This window comes from Acanthochromis polyacanthus, chromosome 2 (assembly GCF_021347895.1).
Source record: "Acanthochromis polyacanthus isolate Apoly-LR-REF ecotype Palm Island chromosome 2, KAUST_Apoly_ChrSc, whole genome shotgun sequence".
In the NCBI taxonomy this organism is placed as follows: domain Eukaryota; kingdom Metazoa; phylum Chordata; class Actinopteri; family Pomacentridae; genus Acanthochromis; species Acanthochromis polyacanthus.
In genome coordinates, this window is record NC_067114.1 from 25,777,749 (window position 1) to 25,797,632 (window position 19,884).

The window sequence follows — 19,884 nt, forward strand, 5'->3', positions numbered from 1 at the left end:
ATGCTCACACAATACTCAAATTATGCAGGAAATGATATTTTTACCTGTGATATTGTACGTATCATTTTGTGTTTAGTGTAATTGTCAAGTTTCCTTAAAATGTTAGCTATTTTTAAGTGGATTTAGGTAAATATAATGACTCTTTTTTTTGTTTAATTTCATTGTCCTCAACAGATTTTATTAGTTATCATTTAATTGACATTTTGGAGAGACAATTCCCACTGTGTGTTTCTGTAAAAGTGGAAATAATGGACAACCACATTAAATATCCGTCCGTATAAGATTTGAACCCACATCCACATCTGCTTTTAAAACCTGCCCCCCACCGTCACCCCCTTGGTTCTTTCTCCTTGCTAGTACAGTACACAGAATTAAACAATACAGTTGCCAAGCCCAAGTAGAAGCAGCTGGTATTTAGTATCTGCGTATTGTCACAGACTTACATTTAGGTTGCCTTTCAGTTTCAGTTGTGATAAATAGCCTTCAGTCTGATAGCAGCATTGCTAGATGGAGTCGTGTGTTTAGTGTCAGTGTGGAAGAGGACTTGCTGACTTGGGTCTTTCCATTCTGTAAACCTTATTTGACTCCCCGACAGAGGAGGGTGGAATGGGGCGGGGAGCGTCAGAAAAGAAAAGATTAGGCTACTGTTAAAAAATGTTCCTTATTGTGCGCGGCGGTTGCCAAAGTGGGTTGCTCGATTTTGATTCTTTTTCTTTCTTTTCTGGCCCCCTCCCCTTTTCCCTATACACAAACCAAATCATGTCCCAGATTAGGAAATAAATAACGTTTTTAACTATATTTATGCATCTTTGGGTCACTCACAGACTGACAGACTACACAGTGAACAAAAATACTGTTGCTCATGACCACAAAGTTCAGAAATTTCCACAGTGCCCAGTTCCTTTGCCTACTAGTACACATATCACACGAATAAATCTTAATACGCATGTGGCAGCGGTCCCACTGAAAAATAAAAGAAAGAACCACAATAAAAGAAAGAAAGAATCTTTTACTTTGCTATGAAGTCTGTAAATCTGTCATGACAGTTGTGTGCTGTGTGGGTTGATGTTGAACCTCCTGCTAAGTGACAGCCATCAAATGTTACTGGAACTAGTACAGATATTTTAAGTTTACAGCTTCAAGATACAAAGACATATAAAATATGTGTCGTATATTCCTTTTGTTGGTTTGTTTTTGGTTTGTCTTTCATGTTCTTTCCCTGTGTTTTGATGTTAACTGTGTTTTGCAGGCCTTTAAATGCTGCACATCACAGGCTCTTAACTATTAGTACAACAAGGCCAGCGTATACAATCTGATGATGACACCCTCACCTCAGATTATGCTGCTGTCAACAGATTCCCAGGTTGTCATCACTCATCTTTAGATTCATATTCAGGAGGTGATTGTGTTGATAACAGACTGCTGTTGCACTAAACTGTGCATCATCGTTTTTTGGCATGCGGAGGAAGTGGCGGAGGGCTGGGTCAAAACTGTTATCACCCTATCATATCTCTGACAGCTACCTGTCAAAATCAGGTCGCAGGAAGAGATGCAAGGATATCCTGCGATGCTGACAAAGCCAAATCTATCGCTCTCTCTTTTTTTTCTTCTTTCTTTCTGCCTGTCTTATTTTTGCATTGTTAATTTTCACTGCAATCCAGCATATGCGTAATAGGAATGATGATGATAGCAAGGATAAAAAAAGAAAAACAGGAGGAGAAAGGCAGCGGAGGTGGTGGTGTTGAGGGTGTGCATGCTTGAGTTAAGGGGAGGGGGGGTGTATCTCAGAACCATGGTGTTTCTAAAGAAACTGAAAAGCTTATGAACTGTCAGCGTTCTGTCAGGGAGGAAAATAGCGTGGCCCGTGAACTCGTTTGATGTGTTTGACTTTGTGTGGCGTTTGCACATTTGAGCAAGGGAAACGAGGGACAATGAGAGACAGACAGAGGACAAAGAAAAAAAAATGTGTTGTGTTATGATGTGTGGAGGGCTGGTTTGAAGTGACACTCAACACACCTTCCATTTGTCTCTCCCTCCTTGTGATGTCTCTGTGTACACTCCAGATGTTGGGGAGGACTTGGGGAAGGCAGCGGGGAGCATTCAGCCGCCTCTGTCCCAGCATCGTGAGCGGTGTCTAGGCACATCCTCCAAGGACTGCCCGTACTGTGGCAAGTCCTTCCGCACCTCCCATCATCTCAAAGTCCATCTGCGAATACACACAGGTGAGTACATCCACTGTCACTGCTCTCACTCGCAAAGTGCTGGCATAGACTGCATTTCTTCCACAATTAAACATTTATTGTACTTCATGCAAAATTTACTTTACTACTTGTACTGACATTTCTTCTGGGGTTAGACTGACATATTGGTTTATGAATATTGGCCTAATCAGATATTGGTGTCAAACTGCCTCTGATATGACGCATATGATGCAAGATTAGTTGATTCCATATTAGTTTTTTCGAAGAGAATACTGCATTGGTTGGTGCTGGGAAAAAAAGAAGAAAGAAAGAAAGTCCTACAGTACAAACTACCTCCATCAAAATTAAGAGCACAGATGGTCACAGTTTCTAAATCACAGCATCACAATGTCCTGAAATTAAGCAGTACCATAAAAACCCAGTGATCCTAGTTCAGCAGTAACACATACTGCAATTCTCACCTAAGTCATAATCTTGTTTATTCCACTAAATGTAATCCTAGAGATATTTTCTGTGCAGTCTAATCAGCTGTTGCAATGAAATGCATTTTCTTCAAATTGATATAATGCCAAATTAAGAAGACTACTCACAAGTAGGAATATGCGTTTTCCTAACAGTGTCCCTCATTTAGGCTTAAGGCCATTGTTATTCTGTTTTTTTCCTACTCATCATTTCATTGAGCTTTAATTAACACAACAAGGGTTCAGTGTCCTCCAATGACATCACTCAGAGGGCAATTTCACACTCTCTAACTCTCAATAACTTTCAAGGCAAAACAAAGCTGGCCTGTCCACAATTTAGGGATATGCGTGAGATGGTGTGCTTAATAGATTTAGCTTTATTTTTTCAGTCAAGCGTCCTCACTCTCTGAGCTGTGCTCTCTCTACCCAGCCAACCGTTGTTGGCAATAAAGACGATGCTGATTCTGACATCTCACCAATCAGCGCTCAGGCAGTTCTGTGATAACCCGTCCCCTGGTTGTTGCTGGGAGTCTGCAGTCAGAGTAATGATGTGGACTGTGGACAGTAGCCAGGGTTCTAACCCTCTGCAAGGTACAAACGCCCCACTGACTATCCAGGTTAAAGTCACAATTAGACTGTGCAGAGGACACCTTACAACAAGGACACCTGGTTTTAGTTGGTGGGCCTTGTGTGTAAAGTTACAAATTCCCCATCCCTCAGTCCATCTCAAAGAGAGTTAGTGTTTCCATACTGGAGCAAGTGATACTTGGACACACTGTCATCTAACTAGTGAAGAAGATTTATTAATACTATTAAGGCAGGTTAATTTGTTATCTATTAGTCTGTCATTTTATTGGTGAATTGAACAATTATTTTCTCAATAAACATCCAATAAAAATGTTAGTATTTTGTATTTCTGATTAACCCTGCATCATTGTGAGGAAATATGATGATTATGAAACATAAATGTAGTGGCGTACGTCACACAGTCTTTCTCTTTCCACCTCAGTACATGAAGGGCTCTCTGCTTTCTGTGGTGGCACTCACCATTGACAGTCTTCAAGCCTGACTCACGTGTTTAATCTTACATCATAATTTAAGTTTAGATCAAATGCAGGGTCTTTACATAGTTGTAGATTCTGCAGCTACACAATTTGCAGGGAAGTATCCAATATGTGTCTCGTCAAAACACCACTATGGAAGGCACTGAGATCCTCACCTGGATCAGCTGGAGGGTTATGAGTACAAGGGGATATCTGCATCTTATAACATTTTAATAATTATTCCCAGCTGTCTTTGGTGTCTTTGTGGCTTCTATTTTATATAAATGCACATATTGCCTGTAAAAAAAAGACCTAAAGTTGTGATTATAAATCTTGTGACCACAAGTACAAAAAAAACAAGTGCTTACTCATTTGTCAATCAAAGATTTGTTTCCTTGACTTCCTCAAGATGCTCTTAAAAAGCAGAATCCAACTGCTTCCATGCTTCTGTTAGTTTCTTCTGTATACCTCGCAGAGAAGTATTTATTTCGTGCCAGTGAAGATGTCAAGGTGAAAATGCTCACAACTGAAAAAGGGGAATCCCTTACAACTGAGGGGGAAAAGGCCTCCTTTTCTTCTCATTCTTCTTCTCTGTCTCATTTTCTTTGTTTTCTGCCTTCACCATGCACTTAAAAGGCAAAATGAACCCCTTTGTACTTTCACTAACAAAAGGAGCATATTGCAGTTTGGATCTGAAATGAATTTATAGGAAATGCTTCTGTATTATTGCGCCACATCTGATGTATACTCACAATAGTTTTTTCTATGTTAAATAGCACATCCAGGTCACAACTAGGCCATCCCCAGCAACACTACAGTAGCTGGTGGTGTTTTTTGGAGGGGGCATCTGTTATCTGGTGGTGAGAGAGCTGAGTAGTACTAAGGATACCCATGAGGGCCATACTTTAGCATGGAGGAAGTGGAGACCTCAACGCAGGCCTGGCGTTAACTCATTTGGCAACTAGAAGGCTGATCTAATTTCATACGCGGTACATTTTGCTGTTTTTATTTTATTAGTTCTTTCATAGCTCAAAAATACAGTAAAATAAAAAGGCTTTATCTGGAGACCTCTTCAAACGGAGCAAAAGTGAGCAAGGATGTTGTCTTATGGAAAGGAATGTATCTTTGGATGTGGGCCTATCTAAGCACAGCTCCACCATAGTCTTTTACACGTGGGGAGAAAAAAAGTTGATGCATCCCCAACATGTGGCCTTTAAATCATTCCTATAACCTAATCATACCAGCTCCACTGTGACATCCTGATTACATCCACAAGATGACTTTTACAGCGGCTAAAGATCCTCTCTGTGCTCTGGTGACAATGCAGAGAAATTCACTGATGACAGCCGAGCTCTCTCTCATCCTAATGTAATGTGAGTGACACAATGGAGTTGCTTACCAAGCCGGTCGAGGCAGCATTGTGCAACGCAACGCAGAGATTAATGAGCGACTAACACCAGCTTGAAAGGAATGAAGTGAATTTAAATTTCTCCAAAAGTTAAAGAGCTAATGTTACAGTATTAATTTCCTCTTGAACAGTGAGTGGGAAAATATCCATTAGCAAAATTAACCACAGTTTTCTAGGTAGCTAACATTGTGCGGCTGTGGCACTACAGTGTGGGGCCAGAGCTAATGAACACACTGCAGAGGGTGATATTTCATTATACAAATTAATGCTCACATTTTAATGGGAAAGTCACATAATGAATCTAGGCTTCAGTGACAGCAATTAGAGGCCCAGATTGTCCCCTTCTGGACAAGGCACTATTTAGCAGTAAGCAGCTGTGTGTAAAAAATAAAAAGGTCCTCGCTCTTGACAATAGCCACACATAACTTCAGGCAGGGCCGCATAACCAATAAGAGTCCCTGCTCACCTTTAAATCAGCAGAGAGGGAGACAAAGAGAGGGAGAAAGGGAAAGAGGAGAGGCAGGACTTGCCCATGTCACTTAACCTTAACCTAACCTTGTAATCAGGATGAATCAAGAGGGACCTGTGATCTCCCTCTCCATTCCTCTCACTCCTTTGGGCCCCCCCTTCTTCCTTATGCTTCTGCTTCTTAGTATCTCTGCCTTGAAAACGTTTTCCCAGTGTATTTTCTATGTTTTTTCTCCATTATTTGTTTCTTTCATACGGTATCTTCAATAGTCACATTGCTAGGTTTAATATTTTTGCCATTTGCTGAACACTCAATATGCGGAGGACTCCTGTGCTTATAGTATGCATTTATGCCGTGATTTCACTTTCTGGCAAGTCAACTGTTCGTCCTGTTCAGGACTGCCGTCATGTCAATTCACTACTAACTTCTTTGTTAAAGGAAAAGAGCTGCAATATTAAATATAATTTTATTGGCGGCTACTCCCATGTAAAGACAAACGATGAATTGGTGCTTTAAACAGTAGAACCTGATGTATCTTACTCCTTTGTGCCGCCAAGCTTCATTGTTGTCTAAAACAACAATATTTAAAACACACCAGTGAGTTAAAGTGCTGCATTGGGTGGCACAGTCACTCTAAAGTATTTTGATTAAATCTCACTGGTATAGCTTTAATGTTGTAAATACTTACTAGAACACCAGATGTGTATTATTTCATGGCTAAAAAGTCTCTAACAAATGTGCTATTTGCTCCTTTGAGTAACATTTAAAAAATAAATAAAAAACAGTGCACAGCTGTTTTAGCAGAAATTCTTATATGGTGTCACTTTGCATGTGATTGAACTGTTAACCCAGGTAGTACTAGAGGCATGCCCAAGTCACTGCTACTCACTTACCTAAGCAGATATGCTTAAAACAGCTTCCTCTGTTATTCTGGCTCTTCAACATCCCAGCCAGTGTTTTTGAGATTTATTTCCACCCTTCCAGCCAAACAGAAATTCATCTTCCAGTATGTCATATCTATTAAGCCATTTTAACAGCCCCTCTGTACAGGTCTGGAGTATTTATCTTTAATTGTTTCTATGGCGCTGTCACAATTCACAAAAAGCCAGATGAAATCCCTACATGCAACATAAAGTGCAAACATACTGCGGAGACGCAGATCTCAGCACAGCAATCGAGAGAAGGGTGATTTATAGCCACAAAGGTGTCACTTAGATGTTTATGTGCTCTAGTTTTTCAAGTCAAAGCTAAGAAAGTCACAGTGGTGCATTTCTTATCCAACTACCAGTCACTGTTAGTCTGGGTCAAAATGTCCAAAGTGGTTCAACAAAGAGAAGACAGACCACAGCAAAAAGTTTACCATTCTATTTTTAACTCTCATATAGCAATTTCCTGGTTTTGTGGCGGCAGTGATCTGTCATGTGGCTGGGAGGTTGTGCTGTTTGCACTGATATCAATTAAAAGTGGATTAACGGGTACATAATGACCTTTAGCAGTAAATTGTGTGTAATGTTGCAAGGCAGGATACAGTATATTCCCCAGATGTCACACCAGGCCCCTGACGTATGATGGAGCAGATGTCTTAGCCAGTCCAAATGGCCCTCTAAGACACAAACACACACACACTCGCACACACTCATATACACACAGGCTCAGGCTGACACGCATGCATAAACATGTGTTCACACACATTCCAAATGGTGCACACACACACACACACACACACACACGTACATAAACACAAGGAGATGCAGAAATGAGCATGGTGTCTGTCTCACTGCTCCAAATATTTAAATGCTTAATTTTAATGGAAAACTGTCATAAACTGATCAACTTCGGAGGGCATTTTTATTTATATTCAGTTTGCCTTACTCTGTACACATCAAAGGACAGTGTCAAACATACAGTCGTCTGTGCTTTTCATTCTCATTTTAGACATGTAGATAGTACATTAATCTTTATTTTCCCCACGTGAACATTAACAACCTCTTATAAGGAAAGAAAAGGCAGAGGATGAAAAAAAAATATCTGATCAGTCTAATTTCTGTCTAATTTGGCTCCTAGAATATCATTTTTTCCAGTTAGAGGAATTGAGAATGATCATTTGCATCAGGGACGTTTCCTTATTAAATCAGCACTGAGCCTCTGTTCGGCAGCTCACAGGAGAAGCACTTATTGGGTTAAAAGCTCATCTCGTATGGTTTATTTTAAATATACTCTTCACAGCCACTCTGGTGTAAGAGAAAAGATATCAAATCACTGCCTTTCTGTCTATGGGCAGGGTTATCTGTATCGCTGCATGCTCTCTTTCTGTTTTTTTGTTTCTCTCTTATTCTTTCTCTCTACTCTCTTCAACATTTCCACCTTCAATTTTCTTTTGTATAGCCTCCTATTCTTTTCTCTGCTGTATCAATATTCTATTGAGTTGGTGTTTGTGGCCCTTTATTTGAGAACTCTGCAGTAGGTCTGCAGATCGCAGAGTCTTTTTCTGGAATGGTGCCCTCTAAATAATGATAAATTACTTGAGCAGTATGCCATTTGCTAATTATATCCATGATTTACTACACAGCCCGACTTAAATCATTCAAACCAGCCTTGCGTAACAATGCCTTTTTTTCCTTTATAAAATGGTTTCCATGTGTATAATCTAAACATTTTATTGGCATATACGGTATATATAGAATGTGCACACAAAACACTACAACCATCTGATCCCCTTTTATTTCTTTTTCCACAAATCCACCTCTCTTTTCACTCAGCCGTTGTTATCCCTCTATCAGAAAATTCCACTCTTGGAACTTTTTATATGTGTATGTTTAAAAAAAAATCAAGCTTAGCATTTTTCCCTCTCTGTTCATTGTTTAATGAATCCAAATCTGGCTCAGACTCCAAGGCTATTATAATTGCTAGCAGGATGTGTTCTATTTTAACATAAGTATCACTCCAATGGAAGATCCACTTCTGGCAGAATAATGCTGGTGTTATACCATTATCAAGAATATTCATGAATATGGATGTGCAGCATAAATAAACATATGTAAATGTTACACAACAGATTCACCCCTCTTTTACCATAATATAAATCACTTTGATCTGTGTATCCTGTTGTGAATCATATTGTTCTTTATCATAGGGCTCCACTGCAACAAGCATGTGGCTCACATATGTCGCCTGCATTTTTCTTTCCTCCGTTTCTTATTTTTGCGTTGTAGTGTATCATCCATATTTTGTTCTCAGTCCACTGCAGTGTGGCAGTGGTCGGGGTGATATTACGCTGTGGCTGATTTATGCTTCTCAAGATAAACTGCAAATAGGGAATGTCCGAGAAATTACACTCTCATCGCCAAGGCACAGGCCTGACAGCAAACAAGGCCAGAACAGAGGCATGATGACCCCACTGCAATCACACACACATTCTTGAACAGATACACAGAAACACGCACCGAGACCCAGCCGTACCCTCAGCCCCATGCAAACACAGATAGCATCGAGACAGTTTTGTTGTCAGTTGAAAATATTATCTCTTGTAGTGGACTGAAAGCACCATATGGTGAAATGTTTTTATGGTGTTGATGTGAGTGATGGCTCACTTGGCGGAGCTGGATCGACCCATATTCAGATGCCTACTCCACACCCCCACTCCCGTCCCAATACACACACATGCACGCATCAAGTGGAGCTGAGCCGATGACTGGAAGAGAAAAGACATGGAATTGTTGGTTGAATGCACGATCTTATTCATTATCACTTTGTGTTGCAGTTTATTTCATTCTGTGCTCATTTTTCTTACTAAACTGCCACTTCTTTTATTTTACTTGATCATTTAATTTCTTCTGTCAACCCTATTTTTAATTTTGAGGAATTAAAAATTAGTCGCATTTTGATGCCAACTAAAAGAGAGGCAATTGCTACCCTCTTTTTTTCTGATACATAATGAAATGCACATCTTTTTTTGTGATTTCATTTGACCTAATTTTCTTTGTTCATGGAGGTTACATGACCCTAGGGTCCACATTCCCTGCTCCAATAAATAGATTTTGATATCCAGTCAATGTAATAATCAGGTTAATTATTCACTGTTTTCTTTGTCTTTCCCTTTCTGTTTCTCTGTTCCTTTCTTGGCTTCCTAGGAGAGAAACCCTACCGGTGCCCTCATTGTGACTATGCTGGCACCCAGTCTGCCAGTCTGAAGTACCACCTGGAGCGCCACCATCGCGAACGTCAAAATGGCTCCACTACATCAGGCCCATCCTCTGGCCACACCACTTCTTCTGACCACAAAGAAGATCATGGGAAGACGGGTGGTGGCATCTTTGCCAGACCTGATGTCCTCCGTAATGTTTTCAAGGGTATGCCTCCTAACCTCGATTTCAGGGCAGGTCCATTGCTGCCACATCAGTGGGCGTCAGCTGGTATGATGTCGTCGCATGACCGAGATCGAGAGCGTGATCGCGGGGACCGCCGCTTTGACTCTTCCTCCTCAGCTGATAACATGAAGACTGCGGATGGCCCATCCTCCATGGTCCCAACAGCAACTGATAGTGCCGCCAGCTTCTCCGACCTAAGCAGGGCTTACCAAAGCATGATGGGAAATGGAGTTCACTTTCAAGGTTCTCTCCAGGCTTTCATGGACAGCTTTGTCCTCAGCTCCTTGAAGAAAGATGTAAAGGACAACCAGAGTTCAAGCCAACTCCAAGCCCAGCGCTATCATGATAATGGCGAGCCCAAAGCCAAGCGCACAATATCCGGTGGCCAAGACAGAGAAGACAAGACTGAAGCCAAACCGAACTCTGGGTCTGGCAAACCTGGATCCCAGTATGAACCACTTGATCTGTCTGTATCAGTTCGGCCTGAGTCTGCATCTGGATCTCTCCCTGGCTCTTCAGTCACCATTCATGATAATGTGGCATGGCATGGTTGCCTCTTCTGCTCCTTCTCTACTTCCTCAATGGAGCTCATGGCTCTGCATCTCCAGGCCAATCATTTGGGTAAGGCCCAGCTGAGGCGGTCTGATACGGGCAAGGAGCTTCAACGAGAGGGTTCTCCCACCACCTCTACCATTCACTCCTCCAATACCAAGACCTCCGGTGTGGCCCTTGACAGAGATGGGGACCGAGATGGAGATAAAAGCCAGGGAGGCTGGAACAACCACATGGACCAGCCATATAATCCCTTTCAGAGTGACTTCTACAGGAGGTTTGGTGGCTTGTATGATGGATCCCCTAGGGTTAATCAGGGAATTCAAGGGTATATAGCCCAAGCAGAGCAAGGTCTAGACCTACCTAGCCAGGCCTTCGGCGGAGCATCTTCAGCTGGAGATGACCATATCGGTGAGAGGGGCTCCTGTGGAGATGCTGAAGATGACCATGTTGGGTCAGATGATGAAGCTATAAAGGCTGGGGTGCACAGTGCCAATGAGACCCCCTCAACCACTCCCAAGAGACAACAACAACAGAATAATTCTGATGAAGAGGAAGATGAGGGAGGAGTGGCAGAAGAAGAGGAGGAAAGACATGAGGATGAGCAAATGGACACGGAGAGAGAGGAAGGAGGAAGTCCAGCTTCAGACCACCTCCAGAGTCACCCCAAACAGCTCCAAGACGACTCCTGCCTGACCCCAAGGAGTGGAGCTGGCTTGGCGGCCTCTTCCTCCACCATGGCACCACTTTCTCTGGTTCCCCAACCACAGAACCAAACTTTGGAGAAGCAGTGGCAGCAGGGCCTGGGCATCCTGTCTCCCGGAGGTCCTCCAGGACTGTTGAAGGCTGAGCAGCAGACCAACCCAGAACAGCAAATGAACATGCTGTCTGTCCTCAGAGCCTACAGCAATGACAACCTCCCTGCGTTCAACGGCCTGGGAGGTGGAGCAGGAGGCGCACCCCTCGGTGGCATGAAGAGATCAGATGCACCTGGTGAGTGAGTTTGACTCCTTGTAGCACTATATCTGCTGTAAAGTACACACATGCACACACACACATATTCACAGTGAAGTATGCCAACAGAAAACCACTCCCAGAAAAAAAAAAAAAACACAAATTGAAACTTAAATTAAATTTTCCCACCACACATAAACACAAAAACAAAAAAACATATACATTTTTGCCTGACACCCACGAAGGAGTCTCAGACACTCGCTAAATGTCCCATGACTGGCTCTGAAGTGATTTCAGCCTTATTTCAAGCAAGTTTAGAAGCTATCAGCTTGGTGACTAGCAACAGATTAATCTTTATTACACGTTTATATTACTGGGAGTGCAGTGCCTCCCTCCCGCTCCACAGCATGGGGGGAATAACCCTGGATGAGTCAGAGCAGGACCTCAGCTCCCTGTGCCATCTCCACCACATGTCTCTTAACTATCTTAGCTCTCATAAAGTCGGCTCCCAAAAGCCCATTACTTTATAAGACTCGTCGATCTATGACCCTGTGAAAAATGAACTGTCAACTTTCATGATTCTGCTAAGGTTATAGCTGCTCCTTGAGACTGAAGAAGGAACTCCCCCCCCCCTTTTTTTACAATGCTCTTTCGCTTTTTAGGGTTGGTTGCTAGTTGCTAAGTGTCTCTATAGAAAGAAAGTAAAAGCCACTGTTAGTGCTGAGCTTTGAAACACTGACTTATACACACTACATAGACAGCAAATGTGGAAAAGAGACAGACGACTTAGCTCTGATGTTAGTGAGAGCCTATCAGCAACAAATCCTTCAGACTGAAAATTGAATTAGTTAGCAATTGACCATGTCTAATTAGAATAACATTGATAAGAATCATAAAAAAATTTCTTGTATTTCTTTATATTAGCAAAATGTTAAATTATTTTTACCTATAAAATGTAGAGCACATCTTTACAGGCATACATTTAAGCAATGCAGTCTCTTGTATCAGCTGACATTTTCATTTAACAAAACATTATTGTCAAGGAACAAGGCAGTTTAACAATGTTGATTTCATTAAATACAGATATGCCTTTGTGTGGGAAAATGCAAAATTGCCCTACATATTGTTCAGCTCGAAAGTTTGTAAAACCAAACTATGTAATGTGGGCAGTTCCTTTTGCAACTAGGAATGCTTGACCTTTATAGATAAGGCTTTCTCTGTGGAACAAAGGCCTTTCTTACATGTCGTACAGAGTCAGGCATTCATTGTAATAAAAAAATACAACAACAAAAAACAAGTTATTATGTATCTAACTTCCTGGCAGGTCTCTTGGATGGCACAGAAGATAACATAGAAAAATATGAATAGTTGAAGGAAACATGAGTAAAATCAAGACATGTTGTAGTGCGCTTGAATGTGAATGAGTGAACTGTTGTACGATGTGTGACCTTACTTGAGGTGATATTTCCTGCCCAACTACATTTCCAGTCAACAGCTATCTGTGTGTACTGTTAAACTGATATACTGTATGTATCAGATAACACACCACTGTATCCAGTTTTACAAACAAGAACCTTACGGCTTCTCTTACTGATTTCAGAAGCTTTATATTTTCATATGGGTGTAGTAATAGTGGAGTAGTGGGAGGTCTCATTCTTAATACACACTGTGGTAGCTCGGACTTCTTCACAAAGTCCAAAGACTTATAAGTAATTGAAATTGAGGCCGTCGGCTGCTTATAAGTGTAAATGTGAATGTGTTTGTTAGTCTTTATTCAGTGATGAAATGCACAATGGAATCAATACGTACTACTAGTATTATATGTAATGATAGGATGATTACTACTATTACAGTTTCCCCTCCAACAACAAGTATTGCTGTTTATTACGTTAATTAAAACTACTTAAAATAGAACAACTACACATACTGTTACTATAACAATGCTTAATATTACCACTTATACGATTACTCATTCAACTGGAAGATCATTGTTATCTTGCTGCTGATGCTGAGTACTACTACTGTTACAATACCACTACTTCCATTGTTTCTACATATACTTAAAATACAACCACTGTTCACAGAAAGACTAAAAGTAGTTTCCCCATCTTATACTAAACACGCAAAAATACTCCATTGCAAGTAAATGTCCTACATTTAGACCCTTGTAAGTAAAATTTAAATGTGAGTGTGCATTCTGTGTTGTAGCAGGCCATAATGGAGCTTTCTGATGTGCAGTTTATTCTGCAAGAAGGCTTCATTTATGATCAAGGGATGACAGATTTTTCAAAATAAAATTGTGATGCACAAAAATAGCGATACCAAATATATGTGACGGAGTACCGAATGTTTTTGTCTCGGAAATGTGGTAACGTTTAGGTACAAACAAGAAAAAATAGAAAGCACAAAAAAACTGTCCTTCAAAACTGTAGTAAAGTTTAGTTCGACAGAACATTTCTAACGCCGTTGTTTATACTCCTCGCACTTGCATACTACTTTGGTGACTGTCCATGCTGGTTCAGTTTGGTGCACGACAGATGTGTGAATAGATCAGAAATAATAGAGACACTTGTTTCATAGTAAAATGCACTAGTACAGTCCTTCTTTATGTGTCCACTTGTAAACCCCTTGTGTGGGGGGTCACACGCAGCCTGAAGAGCAAGAGGCACACATTCCACTGTTATTTGGTGGGTGGAGAAGGTGGGGGTAGCAAAGACGTCTGTAAAACTCAATTCAGACCTGGCAAAATGTGATTATCTGGAGTGGGTTTGCATTAGGTTTGTATGCAAATACAGCATAAATCATTAATATCGAAATTCTCCCCTGGATCTGCGGGAGCTGTTGTAGGGCATGCGTTGCACGTCTGGAGTGGCCATCTCTTCATTAGTATGCCCGGAGGAGGGGAAAAGGGGTACAATGCACATGAATCCACTAGCACTCTGACACATAACAGATACACACATATAAGGATCTACACACACATAGTCACATGTCTGTAGTATTAAACCACACCTCCCTAAACTGGCCCAGGAATTGGATTTATCAATAAATGTCATTAACAGCAGCAGTGGCCCTGAGGTCTCTGTAATCAGACAAGGTATCTGGTTACTGAGGTACAGTACGCTGTGTAAAGATTGATATGAACCCGCACCATTTGCTGTACTGTAGATGTGCTTAACACAATCAATACTTGGCTGCAGTGGAGACCTATCTATAGCCATGCATTATCAAACATGAAGTATTACATTATTCAAACAGTGCTGTACATGCCATGACTGCTTGCGAACATTGCTCCTCACATCGTATTACTTACATTACCTCAACCCCCTTGTTCATTTAATATATTAGATGTGGACCAGGACTTTAGAAGGTTGAGATTGACAAGCTGGAGAGGAAGCGTTGAAAGAAGTGTAGGACTTGGATGAACGCTTTGAGGATGTCAGAGAAGAAAATGGCAGAGCTCATAGCTGAGCACCTCTTACAGTTCGAGAAGTAGGCTACAAAAACAGTGAGTTAGTGGAAAAAGAAGAGAGGAAAATGCCATATATTCTCACTAACACCCATCACTCCCAATTTACAAGTACTCTCGCATTGTGCTCTATAGTCTTCATAAGTGTTGTGGCTTGTTTGTGTTTGTTGCTGATAGAAACTCTCAGAGAGAGTCACCTCCTACACACACATTAGATGACACTAAAGAGGCTGTTATTATTATTATTTTCAGTAGTAGTAGTAAGTGGACCCTGAAATTTAGTCAAAAACATCCACTATGCTGTCTTCATCTCAAGCCTTACAAGCAAGAACCGAGAAAAGCTGAAAATAGCCGGCTTTATCTTGCGCCTATCTATTCCACTTCTTACTTGAGTTGTGACTTTTTGCAACAGCATCTCACAACTCTACAGGGAGAAATCCATCATAAATACCACGTTTTCCATAAACACTGGCTTTACTGAAAAGGAATGCAGCTTAGTTACAAGCTGTTTTAAGAAAGAATGTGAGTACAATTACCACATACCAATTTTCCACACCAAATCAAAAATTAATCAAACCTAATTATTCAACTTTCAAGTTTGTCTTTCAGTGTTCACCTGTAACTTAAGTTATAATTAACTGCAGCAAAGATTTGATCTGTGATCACTTGTCATGAATCTGGAAATGCTGTGTTTAGTGGTAGCTGCTAAACACATCAATATTAACATTACCTAGGTTAGCCTAATTCATTTTTAAAACCTGTCGCTGCAGCCTGATAATAAAATCAGCAGCAGAAGATCCAAAATGTTACTGTTTGATATTTATTGTTAATGCATGTTGCATTAACAGCTGGAACATAGTGACTTTAACATCTGATTTTTCACTGCTTGATTCAAATAATGGAGGTCCTGATTCTGAACTGGAAAGGTTAATGAGATACCATAATCACCTCTGACTGAAAGCAAATAGTTTACACCATTTCTCAAGTGTTTTTTTGAGAGGCATTCTTGGAAGTATAGAAGATTTGGAATGATGCAGAACAGTCTTAGCATTTGTGTCTTTTTTTTAGCTCAAGTGAAAGGGAAAATCTCTCAACAAAAGCTGCAAAACTATGACGCTGAGACGGAGACACATTGAAGGGATGATTGACATGAAGATATCATGAGCAATAATGAGTCACATAATAGCCTTTACCCCCCTTTTGCAGACAAAAGGCAAACATTTTAGTTGTAATGTTGAGGCCTTTGCTTCTGCCAAAAGTGAAAAAATGTCAATATTGAAAATAGAAATTATTTGCCAGTACAGATTTTATTTTACTTTCTTCCCATGTAGTCTCGTAAAGTATCTGTAATTCTGTGTATTTGAATGTGTGTCTGCAAGTTTGTTTCTGTGTAGTTTTGTTTTGTTTTTTTCACATCAGAAATACAACACTGGTTGCATGCATGTGAAGGATTTAAACTCACAAGTGTTCATGTGACACTGGAACACCGTGCAGGAGACATACAAAGAGTACATTTCATGGAGGAGAAAGCAAACACTCAAACACATGCACGTAGACTAAAGTGTAGACCATTATAATAAAAGGCTAATATGTGTGTCTGGGTTTGTGGCTATGGCTGTGTTTGTGTGTGTGTGTCTGTATGTGTAACAGGTTCTGTAATGTACTGATGGTAATTAAAAACATATGGCGGGATTGGAGGACTCGCTGTGAAGCGCAGATGTAGTGGATCACACTTGGCATTACTGGTGTAGTTTTCATTTTCTCTGGTTTAAGTGGAAGAAAGGTAGGCAATAACAAATACTTCACGCACACCCACACATACATGCACACATACACACAGAGTACATGTAGACCCACACAAGCTGTATAATTCAGATACAATTAAAAAAAATGTAGTTTTTTTATGCGTACACATAAAAAAACTGTAATATATAAATTTAAAAAATCACCCAATTACACACCTAGGCCTTCATTTGTAAAACTGTAAAAAAAAAAAAAAAAAGCCTGATTAATACTCTACGTTTGGCATAAGTATTGTCCTCTCTGACATAGCCTGATCCCAGAAATGTAATGACACGTTGTACCACTGCAGATCGCAAATCTGATTGGTCCACTCAGTAGTGATAGGCACCACATATTGATTTGCACAAAGATAATGCTTCTGTAAAACAACATGCAATATGTAATGGATTGTAATGGTAACTGGCTTGCTCACAATGCAAACACAAGAGCTAGTTTTCTGCCAGTGTAGCCATGTGCCATTGTCTGGTTTTCATAACTCTACCAATCCATGTGCATGCTCACTTTATTTCAACACTGTCTCTCTTTTCGATATCACATTCATGTGAGTAAAAGTAACTTTTGTTTAACATTTAGTTAAACATAAACACATTTAGTTTTACAAGACACTTTAACATTTAGTTTTATGGAGCTGATAGTTGTCCCCGAAATAACCCATAATTATCAGGATTGACTTTTTCAGACTCAAGATGTTAAGGATACCACACAAAATCACTTTATAAAATAAAACCTCAAATAAATGCAAAGATTTTTTTTTTCTCAGTAATGACACATACACTGGAGAAATCCTAGTCTAGTAGCTTGAGCAGAAACTGGAGAAGCAGGTCAAAAACACACACAAAACTGGAAACACACACACACACGAAACTGGGCTGAGTATCAGAGTGAAATTTAGGACGTTTATAGTGTAGCTCAGTAGTTAGATCTCTTCTTGAGTTGTGTATGTACAGTATACACAAAATAATCCCCACAGATCACCATAAGCTGACAACAGTGTTGGTGACGCTGAGTATTGCTTTTCGCTAGACTACATGCTCCTGTAACAACCCCTTCAACACAAACACACAAACATAAAACTTAGATAATGCAAAATCTGATAATTACAAAATGTACTGTATTTACTATGACAGTTACCGTGATTTGGGATGGCTTGTGACTGACCGCATGTATTCATGTACATAAGCACTAACACGAAAACGCAAAAATGCTTTGACATGTTGAAAACTTCTGGGTGTGGGGTTTTTATAAAATGACAGAAGACAGATAAAAAAAAAAAAAACGGCAAAAAACAAAAGATGAGTCCTACTTACAACAAAAGGTACGAGGTTACAAGAACCTGGCTGGCAAACAAACGCAGAAATCAAGTGTCGCAGTAACAAGGAAACAAGTTTTAATTTCATAGCAATGCAAGATATAAATTGAGAAACAAAATGCAGAAAGTTATGGTACAAAGCAACACAAGTGAGGAGCAGGCAATAAGGCAAAAATCCAGTTACAGGCCAAAGTCTGACAGTGCAGATGAACCATATAAGTTTACCAGTAGCATAAGTAGAGAAATGTCATTAAACAAGGAAACTGACTCAGTTACTTCAGTAATCTAAAGCTTGCTAAGTGTTTGCCAGATACGAGCAAACAACCAGGAACAGGGAAATGTCATACTGGAGGAAAACAAACTATAAACAGGAAACTGCGAGGAAAATAAACAGGAGAGGCTGAAAAGCTTGATTACTGAGTAGTACGATGGTGGAATGCTAGAAGTAGACATACTGTGGGGACTGATTGGACAATAGGATGCAGATGGTTCAGTATACTGTCAGGAAAGAGAACAAAGTGAGAAAGAAAAACAAACTGGGACAGATAAGATAAGAGATTTCAAATTAAAACAAGCCCCAAGCTATGGCTCCCAGACGTCCATCTATAATAGTTACTGAAGTCCAAATCATGCTAGTGGATGGTGTCCGAAAAAGGGAGAGTTGTCTAGGTAACTGAGAGTGAATGAGTGGGAAACATTGGGAGGACAGTCTGCCAGCTAAAGGGCAGATCAACTGGAAACCTTAGGTGGATGGCCCAAGGATTGAAGAGTAAATGAGCCAAAGATCAAACTCCTCAGAGATGGAAGCACTGCTGGCAAACTGAAAGCTGGGATTCAGGGTAAGATGACAGGCAGATGCCTAGAAACCAGAGCACTTGAACACCTGTCTGACACCTGCAGGTAGTGTAAACAGATCTGGCAGCAGATCAGCTGGGAGTGGCTGGGAGTGCCAGAAAAGGCTGGACGTCAACCGACTTGAGGTAGAGACCTTAGTTGATTCCAGGGCAAGGGAAGCTTCGACCCACTTAGGAACAGGCTTGATAATGACTGACTCTGGAGCAACGAAGGCATCAGCCAACTCAGGAACAGACATAGTAAGAGATAAGACATCTTGCAATTCAGGTGCAAGCAATATTTTAGCCGTCTGCATAGGCTGGTTTAGGAGCTATCTGGGTGTCTACTGAATGGGTTTTTTTCTGGTTTGACATGCTTCATAGCCACTGTCATTCCCACTCTGTGCTTGGTGAAGTCCACAAACAATACCTTAGAGCTCCAGACACGTCCAGACTTGACCACTTACAACATCCAACAGCCTACCTGAGAGAGGACCCATGATCTTAGACAGGACCTTAGAGAAGTTGAAGGAGTACAGCATTGTCCATGAACTCCAAGTTATCCACATAATTAGCTGATTATCATTGTTGAAGACACCTACAAGCACATCTTGGCTACTAAATTTTACTAAACTTTTAGGACCCAGTGTTTGTCATGGGTAAAACGAATTGGTGCAAGGATAATGGGATCTTGATCAGTAGTTCCAAGACAAAGAAGGGGTAGACTTTTGTATGCCCCCTACACAGAACTATAGCACCCAGAATACTCGCCATTTCTAAAGTTACAGCAACCAAAATTCGCCTGCTAACCTAGCCAACTAGGATAGAACAGGAGGCTGGTCTAGGAGAATTATTATTATTTTTTCTTTTACCAGGTTCCATGTCTAGTCTCTAGGAATCTGAGGAATTTCTAATGTTCAGCAAGGTACTCCTTACATTATCAGTCCTGGAAAAGAATGCTGAGTTGTAAGAAAGCTGATTGTTCAGATGTCTTTTGAGAGGCACTTCATTCTAC

General features: G+C 40.6%; 1 protein-coding gene across 5 annotated transcripts in view; it reads left to right on the forward strand.

Moving 5' to 3' along the window:
- Window positions 1-19,884, forward strand: part of znf536 (zinc finger protein 536) — a 237,376-nt gene that overhangs the window by 151,798 nt on the left and 65,694 nt on the right. For all 5 annotated transcript variants that reach the window (XM_051941512.1, XM_022191829.2, XM_051941522.1 and 2 more), the window contains exons 6-7: window positions 2,064-2,222; window positions 9,713-11,494. In XM_051941512.1, the coding sequence (XP_051797472.1) occupies window positions 2,064-2,222; window positions 9,713-11,494 (1,941 nt within the window). The remainder of the gene's footprint in view (window positions 1-2,063; window positions 2,223-9,712; window positions 11,495-19,884) is intronic.